The sequence below is a fragment of the Seriola aureovittata genome, chromosome 2, assembly GCF_021018895.1.
Source record: "Seriola aureovittata isolate HTS-2021-v1 ecotype China chromosome 2, ASM2101889v1, whole genome shotgun sequence".
NCBI lineage: Eukaryota > Metazoa > Chordata > Actinopteri > Carangiformes > Carangidae > Seriola > Seriola aureovittata.
In genome coordinates, this window is record NC_079365.1 from 21,515,673 (window position 1) to 21,533,206 (window position 17,534).

The following is a 17,534-nucleotide window of genomic DNA, read 5'->3' on the forward strand; positions in this document are numbered from 1 at the left end:
GAGCTCCAGGTGCTGCCACAAAAAATCCTGATGAAGGCCACATGGTGACAACGTGTGTGTTTTTACAAATAAATATTTGTTCTCAGTTAAAAGCATTTCACTTGTTTTCTCACTGTTCCCAATCCATTCCTGAAATTGTCAGTAAAGTAGGTAAAAGTTGTACCAGAATATCTTTTTTCAGTGATGAGCTGACTTGCCATGGCGATGGGCAGCAGCTGTTGAGGCTGCAGTGCTCAACCTGAGTGTGAGACAGGTAAGGAGTTCGTGTGCAGTGTGGCTCCGATTGGAGAAGTTTTCACAAGTTTTCAAGTATGCAAGAGAAACACTGGAGCTGATTTTCTACTGACTTTTTGAGCTTGGCCACTGATAGTTTGAACTTATTTTTGAGAATTTTTAATAATACCTAGAATGCGTCCCTGTGTCCCAGAAATGACGTTTATACTGTATATGACTCATCTGAAACAGCAAAAACATTTTGAGAGAGACGTAATGGCACTTGAATCGTTTCCTCTTTATCAACATAATGAGGAAACTTGTGAATGAACTTATCTGCCAAGCCATAAAATGTTCGTGTGTTTCACACAAATAGAAAACAACATCTGCTCATGCAATACAATATCCACTTGACTTCAGGTTAAGGCTGGGGAAAGATTGCGATAACACAAAACAGTGTGTGTTTACTTTGTTAATATTTAACCGAAACCTCCATCTTCCTCTGACCTTATCTAAGTGTTTTAATTGGCCCACCATCCACCCCGACCACCATCCTATGACATCAGTGCAGTAAAGGAATATAAAGCTTCCTTCACTGTAAAAAAACACTGCCAGTAAATGTAATCCAGGCAGCAGTTACATGCAAAACTATTGAGCAAAACATCATCAGTATTATTGATATGATACTTTCATCTTCGTGCCAGGTGAGGATCCCTGATTAAAGTTTAACAATTGCCAGTCTCACTATAGCCGTTCTGGATCTTTCAATCACATCACATGATTTTCATCAACATCAGTTTTCCAGTAGCCTTGAAAATATTTTTCCTGAGCATAAATAAATAAGTGCTTATTTTTCATTTTGGCTTGAAAATTGAGTTTCAAAGTTTATTCTTGACATTGGAAAAAACACTTGTCATAACATCTGCTCAAGGTCTCTTTATTAGAGTTCTATGTTGCATGATCTTAAGAGAATGATTGTTGCTTCAACTGCTGTTTCCAAAGGTCAAGAATTAAATTTGAAAACTCAATACGAAACAATGTTTGTCCTAAACTGTGTGATGTATCAGTACCAGATGGATCAGTATCACACATGCTAGCGTCTCTTTGACGCAGAGTTAACGTTAACGTTTGTACGCTAGATTGCTCACAATGTCAATGCTAACTGTCAATGGTGAGGTTAAGCAAATATAATATCTTTGGCATGTTTAGCATTTAAGCATGCAAACATTTGCTAATCATCATCAAACATAAATTAGGTTGTTGGGAATGTCAATAGTTGTTCTCATAAAACAAGGTATTGGATAAAAAGAAATTCTAATAAGCAAGGGATCAACAATTCATAAGGATTCAGCCTCTGGAGGCCTTTAAAGGTGTTATATGTACGTTTTCTCTGCTGCCGAACGTGGTTTCTTGCCAGGAGAAGGTGGTTTGCAGTGGTGGCACAGAGCGCGTCAACCATAGTTGCATTTACAAGACCAGACATTAGAACACACCCTTGCGCTGGCTAATTCTCATGCTGCACTGAGCGCAGACTGGACGCTACAATGGCTCACAGTCAAAAAAGTGTTATTACGTGACGGAACGGGCCGGGGCTAACTGGTTAGCATGCTAACTTCAGTAGAAGAAAAGAAGTGATAGAAACAGAAGCAAAACAACAACGGTTAACATTGGCGCCGCTCCATCTAAAGTGGTGGACTGACTGACCAACAGGCCAACATTGCCACGCCTATTTGCCAAGCCATGCCGCCAGCTTGGCTAAAAAGTAGACAGTCTACAGTTTTCTACACGGTTTAGTCCCACAACTAAAACCCTAATGTGGACAGCCCTGCATTATCTCAAAGAAATGAATAAGGTAAGATGCCAATATGTGAACAGATCACAACCCGACTGACTAATCTAGTGGGCCACTTTAATTTGAGCCATAAATTCATATTAGAAACATTGCAATTGAATAATTTCATTAGTAACTTTAATTTGCATTGACTTAAATCCTGTTTTCTTCTCACACCCACATACATGCAGCTCCAGGCCTCTTCTTTCTGTGCTTGTCAGCCTCAGATAATGAACACATGAGAACATTCTGGAAAAGGCACTTTTTAATACATTTCTTTTAAAAAATGGATTATCAAATTAATGGAAACTGCTCAATAACTGCTGCAGTGAGGAATGCTTCCCACCTAATTGAATTAGGGTTTTCATTTCTGTGATTTCTGTGTTTGTTTTTGGCAGCTGCCATCTGTTTGCCTGGGACCAGCTCTATTAATAAGCTATTCAGATTGAGATGGGGCTTTATTCCAGCAACTGTTTCTCACCTCCTCTCTCTCTCTCCCTCTCTCTCTCTCTCCCATTTTCTCACTTCCTCGCTCACTCAAATCATTGTCATGGAAATCATCAGAGGCGCCAAACCACAGACAAAAGAAAGAGCTTTAACATACACCTGAGCCAAAAAGAACAGAACTGTAGTCTAATTACGATGGGAACAATTAAGACTGTGCATATTTATTGACAGGGGACTTCACACAGGAGCATATGCTCATGAATACCAAAAAATGAAGACAGGATGGGGTGGGGTGGTTGGAGGTGTTGGATCAGAATGTCTATATAATGGTGTTGTTTTTACCCTAAAAAGCATGATTAACAATGAAAATATTCAGCTTTGCTTTGACAAATCAAACATATTTTATAGTAATTTCCTTATCAGCTATAGTATTGTCATGTTTTTACACCTTTCTGAAAGCAATTTGGCCAATTCCCATTGCCTCAAATACAGAAAAAAAAACTTAAGCATGCTTGTCATCACCAGCAGCCAATATTAGCCCCCATTTCCCCATATTTATTTATTTGTTTATTTGTTTATTTATTTATTTATTCCCTATGCTGTTGACAGCTATGGTCTCCCTTTCAGTGGTCCGAACAAGGAATTCCAATCTGGGCTTTGCTCAATATTCTGATCACACTCCCCTCTCCTCTAGTAATACAAGTCTACTTTAAAATTCATAACTACATTTGGAAAGAATAAAAGGGTGCCCTGATGGAATATTTCCAAGGAGCTTACTTGAGCGAAAATACAATTCGCTTTGGCATATTTAATAACCCTAACCTGGTCTTTAAGACATACAGTAGTAATAACAATATTAAAAAAATACTGGGGACTGAAAAAAAAAAAAAATCCAAGCTATGCCATAGCATGAAATGAGTACCTATAATTCGTGCCTCTAGGAAGAGGATGAGAGAATGATAGAGAGAAAGACAGGGAAAAAAGGGGGGGAATGAAGGACACAAGAGATGGAGAGGAGCCTTGTCAAAGTTAGAAAGAGTCAGCTCAGCTCAACTCTCATTTTCTGCTTTTCTTTTTCCTCTCTTCTTCTGCCTGGGAGGCAGTTTGAATTGAATCAAACAACCTACATTGATTAAGCTCGGATGAATGACTTTCCAATGACACAGGATTCAGCTTTAGCCTCACCCCTTCCCTCTGTACATATTTGACGTGGTTATTGAGGAGTTGATGTGAAAAGTGATTGCGCAGTTTCCTTTGGATTCTGTTGAAATGTTCTACCTAGACTAAACGTTGTCGCCATTGTTCAGTTCCTTGAAAGTCCTGTTTGATTCCTGTTGAATCCTCCTTTGATTCGAATGCGTCATGAAGAAGAGCACAATGAATGAGTGTGAGAAAATAGATAACATGCTCTTCCAATTGGAATATGAATTGCTCTGCTTGAGCCTTAGTATTAATCTCTTGGCCCCTTTCCTCTCTCTAGTCCTTTTGTGTTAAGAGGGAGAAAAAGATAGGGGGAGAGAGAGAAAACAAGAAATAGAGTACTGAATATTGTGGGATGTCCTGTTCTGAATTAGGTCAGAACCGATCAAAGCTTAAATGCTCTCTCTCTCTCTCTCTCTCTCTCTCTCTCCCTCTCTCTCTCTTTCCCCCACTGAGCACTCATGCACTCTTTGTGATTTTTCTGTATGGAGAGACAGAGACCCCTACTGTCTCTGACGGTACATTAAAACCTGCCAGACCTCAACCTTTCTCTCCTCCCTCAGTACTCTACTGCCATCTGTCTGCTGTGAAACACTCAGCAGGAGATGATGCAAACAAGGACTGAAAGAACTGGTAATGATGCATGTACGTGTGATATATAGCCCAGGCTGCACATCTTTCTGCAGTAATTCCTTGTGTGTGAAAATGAGACACTTGCAGGTAATCTGCCAAGTCATCAAAAGCAGATCCGTTCTCCTCTTATTACAATCTTTTCATTTTAGAAAAGCTGACTGCGTCTGACATCTGCTGATCTAATTAAATCCCATATGTACACTGATGTAGTTAAACCCTATATGTAAAATGTATCTGAATTAGGGCTGCACGATATGCAAAAGAAATGATACTGCGATTATTTTGGCAGATATTGCGATTTCAGTTGGAATGGTTGTTTTTGCTTTTCATTTTCACTGAAACAAAATGTAAGAATGAGGATCATGGGATTTTTGTTGGTCTTTACCAAAAAAACATGATTACATGCTTTGTATGTCTGGAGAATATGATTTGTAGGCCGGGGCATCTCTGTAGCACCACAATGCTTATTTATGGTGCTAACAATGCACAACAATGTTGTGACACATTTTACCTTTATCAAAAAAAAAATTGCAGCTCCCGCGATTTGGATATTGCACTTGGCCATATTGCGATTTGGATTATATTTCGATTAATTGTGCAGCCCTAATCTGACTGTGACTGTTGATGTAAAGTAACACTATTGTTTAAGAATAAAAGCAGCACTGGAAAAAAATACTCTATTACAAGTCAAAGTCCTGCATCCAAAACTTTACTAAAAGGTTTACCGAAGTATTATCAGCAACATGTATTGGACAGGACATCCCCTGTCAGTGTCATGATATCACATTTTATACTGCTGGACAGTTTACAGAGTAGCTGTCGGTCAGTTCAATCAATAAAAATTAATATATTCATAAGTGTTGTAAAATCTGTAACAGCTAAGTAGTTATAGCTGCCAGATAAATGTGATGGAAATGTTTAAAAAATACAACTATTTCAAATGTGTACTTGAGTAAATGTACCTAATTACTTTCCACCACTGATCGCAGGTGCACACACAGCAGTCTAGCGAAAGGTATTGTAGATATTTCAGTTTTATGAGATCATTTGCATTCACAACAATACAGTACCCGATCCCTTGATCATGCACATCATTTTGAAGAAAGCCTGCTGATCTGTAAACAGCGGGATTCAGTCAGAGCTGAGGACAAGATTCCCTGCTTTCATAATGAAAATGGCAATAGTGATTATACTGACTGCTTTACACAGGAATTGATAGAGACACTAAACACAACAAGTAAGTTGTGCTAGTGGCTTTGATCATCACCTTTACCAGTAGTTGTTGGCCAATTTACAAATGTGATGCTCACTTGAAGCTCTAATGGAGCAACCAAGTGTGAAAATGAAGCCTAATGGACATGCTGGACCTACGCCATCCCAGGGTGTTTTTCTGAGCAGTTCTTTAAGAAGATATTTTAATTTTGTCATTTAAAAATTACATATACACTGTAATGGTGCTTCACTAAAATAAAACTATTCATCATTGTGTGATTTATTAGTTTAACAAAGAATTTGACACGGTATAAATTATCATAAAAGAAAGCGGAACATGTTGATTATAATCAGCTAAACTTTTAAATACCGAGTGTAGAACCACATATAGGACTTTATGTTTTTACTGGGGCAATAAAGTATTTAGGACATAAAACCTGTCATAAGACTGGAGTTGGGAAAGTCCACAGGATGGGAGACAGAGAGAGAGAAACAGAGTAAAGCCACAGTTGTGGAAACATTTTGTTGACTACATGCAGGAGCTGGAGTTCATGGTTACTGACCTTTCAAACAATAATCAGGTTTATTTGCTAGTAGTGCAGCAAAGTGCACAACACCATTAATTCATTTATTCTATCTATTTATGTTTTGTTTACCTAATGGACAAAACTCCAGAAATTTCTTGGACCATATCACTGTTTTGGTGCATTTCGAACATTTATACGCCGTATTTAAAGCCCTGTTATGCCAACCATCTCCCAAAGCATGTTGTTTGGTGTTGGTCATTTGTTGGTGTTTTTGCTATCTTCCAAGAACAATAAGCTCTGGTTTTCATAGTGGTATAAAAATGAATTTTGTCAACACTAAACATAGCCAATTTTTGTCAAATTTGCCTTATGGGTGTTTCATAATGTAGCTGCAAAATGATATGAAACATCTGCACTGCAAGTAACAGAAATAGACAAAAAAAAATGGAATGGAAAAATTTTATGGAAACTGATAGCTGTGTGGACGGGGAAAAACAAATGAAAAGCCTAATATTCTTGACTACTACTTTGAAAAAAAACGTTGCTTGTCAAGTGAAATACCCTTTGTATATGTGCTGAAACATGTGAAAAGAGCAGTATGGTCCTTTTTGAACAGGCTGGACATGATCTCTAGTCTCTGTTCTTTTCACTCTCTCATGTCATTCACACAATATTCCTGGTAATGGAAATTCAAACAGAGACAGTAATGCCCGATTGGTAAAATCTAACAGTGCCTATCCGATCTTATTTAGAGTCAATGTTCCTTCTCTTTGTCTGTCATAATGTTTGTTTTCCTGCCTTCAACACAGAAGAGAGGAATTGCAGAGTGTATTCTACCCAGTGCAACATTTTCTCTTGGCCCCTTTCCTTACTAGCATCATATTTTCTCCCCCTCCTAAGTGCCCTTCCATTTTTGTTAATCAAAATATATTCACACAATCTCCTCCTCCTCTCCAGCGGATCTGAGAGGCTGATTGGCAATTTCAGCAGCAAAACCATAGTTCAGAGGAAGAGATGGACACAGCCAATCTGAGAGCTCGCTGCCGTTGCCATGGCAACATCTCAACAAGAGGACCGAGAGCTGAAAGTGGAGGGAGGGGAGACTGAGGGAGGAAGATATGATCAAATGTGAACACTCTATTCTGATTTGAAAGGCTGATATACAACTCTCAGTTTGTTATTACTCAACTCTCCCACTTCTATTTGTTGTCCAGGCGCACACATGCAAACGCGCGTGTGTGCGCAAAAAGCATATGTAAACACACAGACTCACACTTTGCACAGTAACAAACAGCATCTGTGCCTCGCTGATAACACTGCCTCATAGCTGTAAGAGCATATAAGAGGGAATGTTTGCTTGCTCCTTTTACAATGGCTAGCAGCAAGCCTAACTGTCTCCATCACACACCCCACTGACTTAAGCATCTCATCATCATCTTTGCTCTGCCCATTCTACAGATCTGTCTGGACTTAATAAAACTGTCAGACCACCAACTGGGACTGTTAAATAAAGACTGCATGAGGGCTAGATCTGCCGTCTGAGGCAGCTCAGTGGAACGGCTCGTTAAAGACCATAAGATATGACATTAAAACTTGCAGCTGGATGTGAAGTGCATTAGGACTGACTGAAAAAGGACTTTACAAGGCTGTTGGGGTTTAAGACCTATTACAGCAGATAGATAGATAGATAGATAGATAGATAGATAGATAGATAGATAGACAGACAGACAGACAGACAGACAGACAGATAGATAGATAGATACACAATAGCCAATTCTACTCCTTCTAATGCATGTCTTGGTTTCCATTTTGAGAATATTCCAGCAGAAATCAAATTTGATTTGAAAGTGTGTTTGATTGACAGTTGTCATCTCCACCTAGACCTCCTCTTCCCTTGACCCAGTTTTGATTTTCTCTCTCCAGATGAAAGAGATGCTGTCGCTCCGTAAATCCAAATCAAGCTTCAAAACAATACTTCAGGAGCCAGTGCACGAAGTCACCAACACTATATGTCCATGTTTCTCTACAGTACATAGTTTCACACCAAGGACCCTAAAAACAGCATGAATTGATTTTCCTTGGCCACTTGGGGCAGTGATCCAACCTCAAAACGCAACACTCATCAAACATGGTAGCAAACAGTAGGCTATTTACACCCAGCAAATACAGATTATTACCATTAATTCATTCATATATACCTTTACATAATATATAAATATACAAAGCATATTATTACAGCTTTAAACATTTAAGAGGACTTATCATGCTTTTCTATGTTTTCCCTTTGCTATAGTGTGTTATATAGATTTTTGTATGTGTCAATGGTCTACAAAGTCGCAAGGCTCAAAGTAAATGCCAAAGGGGTGTCAGGGCAAAAACCACTTTTCTCATTCCTATGGCACCCCTTGTTGGGGTCACAGCCTTACTTCCTATACGGATTAACATCAGTATAGCCCTCAGAAAGACAGTGTTTTCAATTGCCTGTAAAAATCTACTCTGTACCACAAAGAACTCAGAGGCTGGAATTCATTTTTTACCAGGTTCCCTCCACTGTTTTCCAACATTTCACTGTGCCAAGGAGGACTGCTTCAAAAACCGTGCACAGTTCGGCGCGGACACACGCGGTGGCTATTTCCGAAGGACCGTGAAGTGCCCACTTTTTGTCGCGGAAAGGGGGACTCACAACCTTTACGTCTGCATTTTTATTTGTGGATTTGTGATGTTTAACCGGGTCGCCACTGACCTGATGTTAGTGCAAAGCAGCTTAGGGACATGCACAAAGATTTAAATGCCCTTGTCAATATGGACAAGTTATACCTAGTTAGCTCGGATAAATTAGCCACAATTTTACCATTCTGTTCATGTTTCACTAACTATGAGCACAAAAGTAAAAATTAATTCGGATTTAACAGCATCATAAACCACCAAGATGGCAAAGCATGGTGACTCCCTACCTTGTTCATGAAGTCCGATTCTGTCCATTCCACGATCATTCATATCTCTTTTGTCCGTATGTGTCCACAGATTTAAAAAAAAATGTAAATAAAAGTTTTTTCATAAAAGTATTCCAAGTTATGAATTGTGTAATGTGAAGTCCCCTGCGGATTATTGTTAAGATTAATTGCGTTTATTTCCATCTTCAGCCATTTCCCTCCTTCCGACTGCCTGACAGCTATGCTTGTTTTCCTGCTCCGGTACAGCGAACAGCTTGCGAAGGTGGCTCGAATCTATCATCTTCGTGTTCAAGATCGGACTCAAACTAATGAGGCAGAGCCGATGCCATTAGCTACAACCGCTTATTTACACCTGCATGAGGGAGCAAGACATGGGCGCAACATGTAGTTTCCGGGAAGCTGACCAATCAGAGCACACTGGGCTCTGATTGGTCAGGGAGAGAGGCCTTGAAGAGCCCTGAGGTCTAACAAAGCCTTTCAGACAGAAGTTGAATAAAATACAGTACAAGATGTAAACTATAATGTCTTTCTGTAAGCATGTAAATGTATTTTTGTAGACACCAAGAATAAAATTATTAACGCTAAAAATGGCCATAATATGTCCTCTTTAAGGTACCAGTAAAGAGGACATAAAACAATTTGAAATTCAATGTGTTAATTCAATTCTTTAATATGTATGATATATAATTTAATATCTAAACTAAGTTTGCAACCAAAGTGTAAATATGATCTGTATTTTCAGTCAAGCCTCAATCTTCAGTAACGCAAACTAAGGTGATATTTATGCAATAAAACACATTCAACATAAACAATAAAAGTTAACAAAGTTTATTACGTTTATATACAAACAACCCTGCAAGGCACACCTTTGTTTAAATAAGAATATACAATACATTTTATTCTTGAAAGCAAACATGTTTTAGTTTTGAAATATATATTAATACAAGTCTGTTTAGTGTTGGACAGAGAGAGAAGGCCCCAAGTTGTGGATATTCAGCTGACACAAATAATAAAGAAAAAAGATCAAACACTTCATGATGTAAACAGCTTAACATCTTTCATATGGTATTTATATTAACTTAATTAAATGTTGGACACATTGTGTAAAATGCACCCTCAGTGGTCTAGGATGAAGCGTGTTTGTCCTCTCTGGTGACTAAGTTACAAAGAAAAACACATAGCACCATAAAATAGGTTTATTTAGGAGCTAAACTCAGTATTTTACTTGAAAGCTTATCCATACAGAAGATGCTTAGCTGGACTGGCACTCTTTCAGCCAACTGTTTGCCATCAATCAATAAATGATGATGTGACAACCTTTGTTGATAAGAATCCATAAACTCAAGAGCTCTTGTTTTCTACTTTACATTGGCTGAAATCGAATTAAACTGCAGAGTCACACTGTCTGACTAAGGCCATCCAGATACAAGGTTTTATCTAATTTATTGGTTAAGCTAAAACACAATAAAAAAAAAAGACTTATAATATCAAATCTGTTAGTCCTTTTTCTTTGTTAGGCCATGGATTATAAGCATGCTTAAAACAGGGGAAGGAGAGAAACAGAGAGGAATATAAAATAAGGAGTTGTTCAGCTACAATGAAAAATATATTTTATATTTGCAAATTGTCTTAATAAAAAGCATGAAGCTTCTTTCATGAACATTCAGGGTAAAGGCAACTCAAGCATCCACATAAACAGCATATTGTTGCAGTCGTATTCTGTACATTGTTCAGTACAGACTGTTGATCATGTAGTGATCAGTCATGTCATCCTGTCACTCCGCTGAAGCTGCCTTCAGAAAGAAATGCTTGTCCAACATCAATCAGGACATTTGTGTAATAACTTTTTTATGACTGTTCATGGCACATAAAGCAAAGATTGAAAGATGAAAGAATGCTCATGACAAAGGCCCACTGTGACTCATCTAACAAAACAAAACTGAACAATGGGACAAAAAATAAAATCAAATGGTTGAAAAAACATTAAGATGCAAGCTGTCATAATCATACAGTTTGCCATCACAAAGTGTCATGACCTACCATGACAGATTCAACAGATGTCAGATCCCTTAAGTGGCTGCTGATTTATGCCATCTGTAAAGCCTCTCTTACCATACAACTACAAGGTCAACAAAGGTCCATCAATGCTGCAGTTTTCTCTTCATTCCACTAAACCAGGAGACGCCTGACCAGAGATGATACATTTAGAGGCCCAGGAAATCTGTAAAGAAGTGGTTAGTTAGAATCTTTTCCTGGGCCCCATCGTCTGGTGTGTTTCAGTCCTCTGGGCTGTGTGTTTTATTGAATATTCCTATTGTTGATGTTACGAAAGGTTGGCCATTATCATGCCAGGAGGCCAAGTCGCTTGACTTTTGCAGATAGGAAAGAGTGGATGATGAAGACTATGGTCTTAGGGCAACAGTGGAGGTCCAGTTGCTGAAAGAAGAGAGACATAGGGAGCAGATATAATACTGATTATAATTTCCAAATATGAATACATATACAGACGGATGACAAATTAAAACTGCTCAAATCTGTATGTAAGCAGAAAGTTTGTTTTATGACTTTAGGAATATAGTTTGAGAAAATAATCTTAACACAAGGTCCACTTACTGCATGTTTGTAGTAAATTCAACTGCATCTTATGGACTTTATCAGCAAATGGAATTTGCTCATTTGTCACAAAGATGGCTCAGTTGTTGCCTCAGGTGGAGATTACTCAGAGTTGCCCATTTTCATGACAACTGAGCAAACTCAATTTTCTGGTTTTAAGCTCATTTTAACATATTCAGTGTAACAGCTCAAATTTATGGTGGTGATAACTTAACAATATTAAAAACTCTAGATAATGAGAAAGTCCAATGGGAAAAAAAGTTACTTACAATCTCAGCCTCAGGGCCTCCAAAGTCAAGGAACATCATGCGAACTCCATCATCTGAGGACATTCTTAGGCGCTCGAAGGGCTGCTGGAGGAGAATACTTTTCCTGACACCCATCTCTTCTGTGAATAACGTGAAGCCATCATCGATGTGCACTCCCAGGGTACACTCCTTTCCATTCCAACTACAGGCTGCCAGCGTAAAAAAAAAAACACAGGGGTTACATAGAGGCAGCACAAAGAAGGGCACTGTCATGAATCGACAGTGCCCAGCTGAGGTCGTTCACAAATGAATCCAGATTTACACTGCATATTTCTTGTGTGAGCTCTGTGTTACAGTACTGATACAGAGCCCAGACTTCTTGGCTGTATTCTGTGAATGTGGGATATTAATGCACTGAGAGGGAAAAAAAGTTTGATTTAAATAATGAATCAAACAATAATACTGTCAAGAAAACAGAATAGATCTAAATCTTAGTTAATCCTGATACTGAAATGAAACCATTTCATATTATTGAAAAAAGTTTCTGCACCAACTCATGCTACCAGCAGAGGGCATTGTATTACTACACTCTACTGCATGTGAACTGGTGCCTGTCTCACACAGCAAGATTATTACATTTCTAGAACTAACCTTACAGAATAAAATGCAGAACATGGAAGTAAAAAGAGCTGTTGTGTGTTTTACTCAGTGCAGACATTGGCTTATAAGACATGATATGGCTGTGCTTGAAAGAAAAAAATGTTGTTTTCTCTCAAGCTCTTCATAAAAATCTAATTCAAAAAGCTTCTAAAACCCACTTGAAATCTTTTATAAACACACAGCCAGAAGAAACATTTTGCAAAACAGTACAGTTACAAAATCATTGTGTAAAGAACAATAAATCATAACTTCTAAATCTGCGTTGTGAGACAGGCCCCTATTATGTATTGAAGTGTTTGTATGTGTCTGCTGAATAGAAACCAAGAGCACAAGCTGTAATTGTTCAGATGAGAACACTTTTATTATATATTATTTATATATATATAACTGAGAGTTAGAGAGTTAGCATTATAGATGGAGAAATCAGGGTCTTGTAATTCTCATCAGGCACTTTGTATTACATGACCTTTGAAAAAAAGAAAAACATTTATCAGTGCAATAAAACAGGATTAGTCACTTTAAAAGACCTGTCAATCAATTTGAGAGTGGCAGCAGACACAAGTCAGCCTTTTGGGACTACACTATCCATATTTAGATCATGGCTTTTATCTTAACAGAGCAATCTTTGGTGATTAAAAGTGATTATTCTAACCATTCTCTTTTGGAGGAGTTGTGTAAAGAAATATAAAGAAATAATATTCTCCTTACATAACATTTACTTAGTTAAAATGTGCTGCTGTTGCAGGTATTGTATTTTTTTTTATAGTTATTACAGATTAATAATGTTTAGAACATTATGTGCTTTTTTTCATATTCTCATCATAAATTCACAGGACCTTACTCTGACCTCCAATTAGAGATAGCTACTGCAACTGCATTGCTGTCATCTCAACAGAATCCTCTCTTGTGTACGATAACGAGTGAATGGTCATTATGTCGCATAAAACATTCATCAAAAGCATCTTGCAGTACCAAGAGCGGATACATATTTTCCAGGGCTGACCCTGGATGCTAGTGAAACCCTGAATCCTGGTTGTGCCATCTTCGACATCTGCAACACTCAAAGGCAACCAATTATTTGGTTTGGCATTATTTCTAGCCCTACGACAGTTCCGAACAAAATTTGAATTGTACGTGGAGGGACTGGGCCACAGGCATAGAGAGAGAACTGGAAGTCAAAGAATCTATATCTGTACCTGTGGTGACCTCTTTAATGAGCTCAGCAGCATTGTGGCAGCCCTCCACCAGCAGATGAGTCCAGGTGGACAGCTCCTTGGCAGAATCCACTCTGAACACGTGGGTCTCCACACCTTGCTTGGTGCCTGAACGCAGGCCAAATGACAGCTCTGAGTCCAAGAGAGGAGAACTTTTTCCAGGGCCAGAGTGGACCAGTCTAAAGGAGAGAGGAAGTATGAGAAAAACATGGATGACGGCAGGTAATTCAAATTTATAGAAAAGAATGGGGCCAGAAGAGCGAATGAAAGAGTATGTATGTTGGTGTGTTACAAAAAAAGTGTTGCAGAGGTGAAAAGTGAGATGTGGAGTTCATAAGAGAGAAAGAAGAGAGGAAAAACCCATGACTCATAGGTTCTGTTTCCACCAATGTCTTCCAACTGGATATGACGATATATGGCAAAATCTCCAATAGTCTGGTTATGGAAAGAGGAAGCATGTGTTTTTTCATTGGGCCAAAATAAGCCATGGGGATTGGGAGGACTATTAAATCAAAACTGGGCTGTTCAGGGTGGAGGACAGATCTACGGAGCTTCTGAAATACCAATGTTGTAATGTGAATGTGTTTTTCCAAAACAGAGACAAGCAGAGAGAGCACAACTGTGTTAGTATCTGCTACTCTATATGGTGTATGTGCGTATATAAAGACACGTATGCATGTGAACCTGGTAGTGATGAGCGGGTGACTCTTGGTGGGGCTGCTGAGGCTCTCTTTGCTTTCAGGCAAGGAGGGATACAGGAGCAGGTCTTTGTCGGTCAACATAGCCAGTACTGGTCTTTCTGGACCATGAGCCACCTGCACACATGGATATTTGGAGCAAATGAAAATTCATTCATGATTTTCATACATGGCACATGGCAGTCAATAAGTGCTACTGGATATCAGCTGGTCCCAGTCAAGAATCTAAAATCAGGCAGTTGACATGACCATATATGGACATGTGCTTTTTGTATTTCTGTGTATGCACTCAAGAAAAACTGTCTATAGCTCAGCAAGACCTAAAACAGGCAGAGCACCATCAAAACACTAAAAATAAGATTTAAAAACTCAAAACATAAAATACTGTACAAAGTCTTGCTGTATACAAGCTGTATGGCAGTATTCTCGCATACCTGCTCTGTAATCCAGCCCAGATGTTTCACCTCCATGCCAGGCTGCATACTCTTCATCTCCTCCTTCACTCGTGGTAAAAGGTTGGCAGCGCCAGCCTGGATTCCGTTGTACCAGGACTGGGCCATGGCCGGGTCTCTTGCCCGCAGGAACACAGAGTTCTTTCTGTTGGATGAAATTACCTCGAAATACCTGGCACATGAGATGAGAGAAAGAAAGAGAGCAGAGAAACGGGGGAGACAAAAAGGAGGTGGAAAAAAAGGGGCAAGTTAGAGAGGTAAAAGACACATGGCAAACAGAGAAAAGCTTGAGGGTGAAGAGGAAGTTTCAGATATTAAAGAGAACTTGTGAGCAAGATGTCCCTCAAGAAGTAGAGGTCCCTTTTACAATATTCTCTCTAAACCATTATGTCATTTTCAGGTTGAGGTCTATCAGATTTTTTTTTTTCATAAATGTATGAACTGAACCAAGTATTATGTAAAGCAGCTGACTTCTCACATGTAGTACCTGTTTTCTGTGTCCGGAGGGCACTGTTTTCGTGACACCTGACACATCTTCAGCGGGATGCTGCGAGGCTCCTTCACCTCAGGGGAGAGCTCAGTGCCCCTCTGAGGTGTGGAGGGGGGAGAGTCCCATGGGAGGGTGGCCCCAGAGGACCCCGAGCTTTTAAAGAAGGCCGACATCTCCTTGATGTACTTCACTGAAGCAGAGGCAGAGTGAGAGCGTGTGAGAGAAAGAATTAGATAAGGAGGAAAGGCAGACAAGAGGACAGAGGAGGGAGAGGAAAGGAATTATGGGATATGAATATGGAGCCTCAGGCTTCAGAAATGAGTTGAAAACTGCAGCAGCACTTTAGAACAGCTTCAAAAAGGAGCAGAAATTCATCTGTGATGAATTTTCTGTCACTTAGGTGATTTCTCAGCAGTTATACAAAGCACATCATACTCTTTTATAAACAAAAAAAACATTTCCTTACATAGCATATATAACCAGGTGTATTTTGTATTATATTCCTATCAAAAAGATAGAATGGATATGATTGTATGATTTACACATCTGTAGCTAATTTATTGTGATTTGGTGAACACAAAAGAGTTTTTTCTTTCTTGATGATTTTATATTTGTTGCATGTGGGTGATTCTGGAATGAGTGAGCATATCTTGAGCAGCAGCTGGAAGCACAGAGTGGATGTGATTTCCTCCAGCTGTGAGAATTCACAAACTGAAGATTTCATAGTCTTATTTATAATCTAACTAAATAGTTTTCAAATTGTTTTGACTTGTGTACTCTTGATTGAATCTGTTTTTCCTCCAATAACAACCATCTATCCACTATGAGTCAATTCGGTGATACAACTCAGTATTGACTGTTCTGTAGTGTATGACTGAAAAAGAGGTGTCTGTACATCCATTACACCATTTTCCTATGTAATACTTTCTGTACCCCATGGTTATATTATTGTATTCAATATTTATTATATAAAGTCCTTGTAATTTATAAAAAATAATCGTCAACAGATTATTTCTGTTCTTATTTTCTTTCCACATAAATACAATGGACCTATACTATTTCATGACTTGTGTGTAACATTACCCAATAACTTTTTATAAAAGAAAAAAGAAATGTATACATAATATTTTGTTCCATCAAAATGACATTATTGTACCATATCCAGTATCCAAGTTTCCCATAATTTAAAAAATAGACGATTTTTATTAGATAGCAACATTAGACAGAGATGATAGGAAATATGGGAGGGAGGCAGATTCAAACCGAAGCTGTGGCCCATGGTTGGTATTCCAACCCCTCAGCCATGGGCCTCCCATAATTACACATTTTTTTGTGGGCAATAATCTATTGTAATTGAAGTGTTTCAAAATTAATTATGATTATAGTCTAATCTCTGTACATTTGTTTTTTAAATGCACAGTTCTTTCCAGTCACACCTACGAACATACATACATACATACATACATACATACATACCGACATACCGACCGACAGACAGACCGACCGACAGACAGACCGACCGACAGACAGACAGACAGACAGACAGACAGACAGACAGACCGACCGACCGACCGACCCCCCCTCACACACACACACACACACACACACACACACACACACACACACACACACACACACACACACACACACACACACACACACACACACACACACACACACACAAAAACCCCATGGCCTCAGCTCTAGTCCAGTAGGCTGTGGTATGGGTTTGGCAGAAGTAGCCACTGCTGAAGTAAAAATAACCCAGAGGACATGGCGAGGCATGAGGCATGAGGCTGAAGGCTGAAGGCTGAAGGTAGAGCTCTGGTTTCACTGGGGAAGTGTGAAGTGCTCTTCTTGCACAGTACAAGAGGCATGTAGCCAGAGGGACAACAGGAGCAAGGGGGGGGCTTCCACCATTCCCAAAATATTGCTCCAGCAAGTCAGCCAGTAATTTTGTTAAACATCAAGCAGGACATTGATGTGGTCAGTCCTCATATTTTATTTCACCACAAATGGCGTCCCCTGTAATTCAGATTTTAATTCTTCTCTTCTATCGGGAAGTGGCAGAGTGACTCACTGAGAGGGGGTCAAAAGTTATGGAAGGGTCCGTTTTTTTAGCAGGAATACTGAGCAACTCTA

General features: G+C 39.0%; 1 protein-coding gene across 1 annotated transcript in view; it reads right to left on the reverse strand.

The window, feature by feature from the left end:
* Positions 1 to 9,829: 9,829 nt before the first annotated feature.
* Positions 9,830 to 17,534, reverse strand: part of snta1 (syntrophin, alpha 1) — a 30,024-nt gene continuing 22,319 nt past the window's right edge. Inside the window, exons 3-8 of the mRNA XM_056403781.1 lie at positions 15,390 to 15,582; positions 14,885 to 15,074; positions 14,437 to 14,567; positions 13,735 to 13,931; positions 11,900 to 12,087; positions 9,830 to 11,453 (exon numbers count right to left, since the gene is read on the reverse strand). Coding sequence (XP_056259756.1) covers positions 11,361 to 11,453; positions 11,900 to 12,087; positions 13,735 to 13,931; positions 14,437 to 14,567; positions 14,885 to 15,074; positions 15,390 to 15,582 — 992 coding nt within the window. The 3' untranslated portion in view covers positions 9,830 to 11,360. The remainder of the gene's footprint in view (positions 11,454 to 11,899; positions 12,088 to 13,734; positions 13,932 to 14,436; positions 14,568 to 14,884; positions 15,075 to 15,389; positions 15,583 to 17,534) is intronic.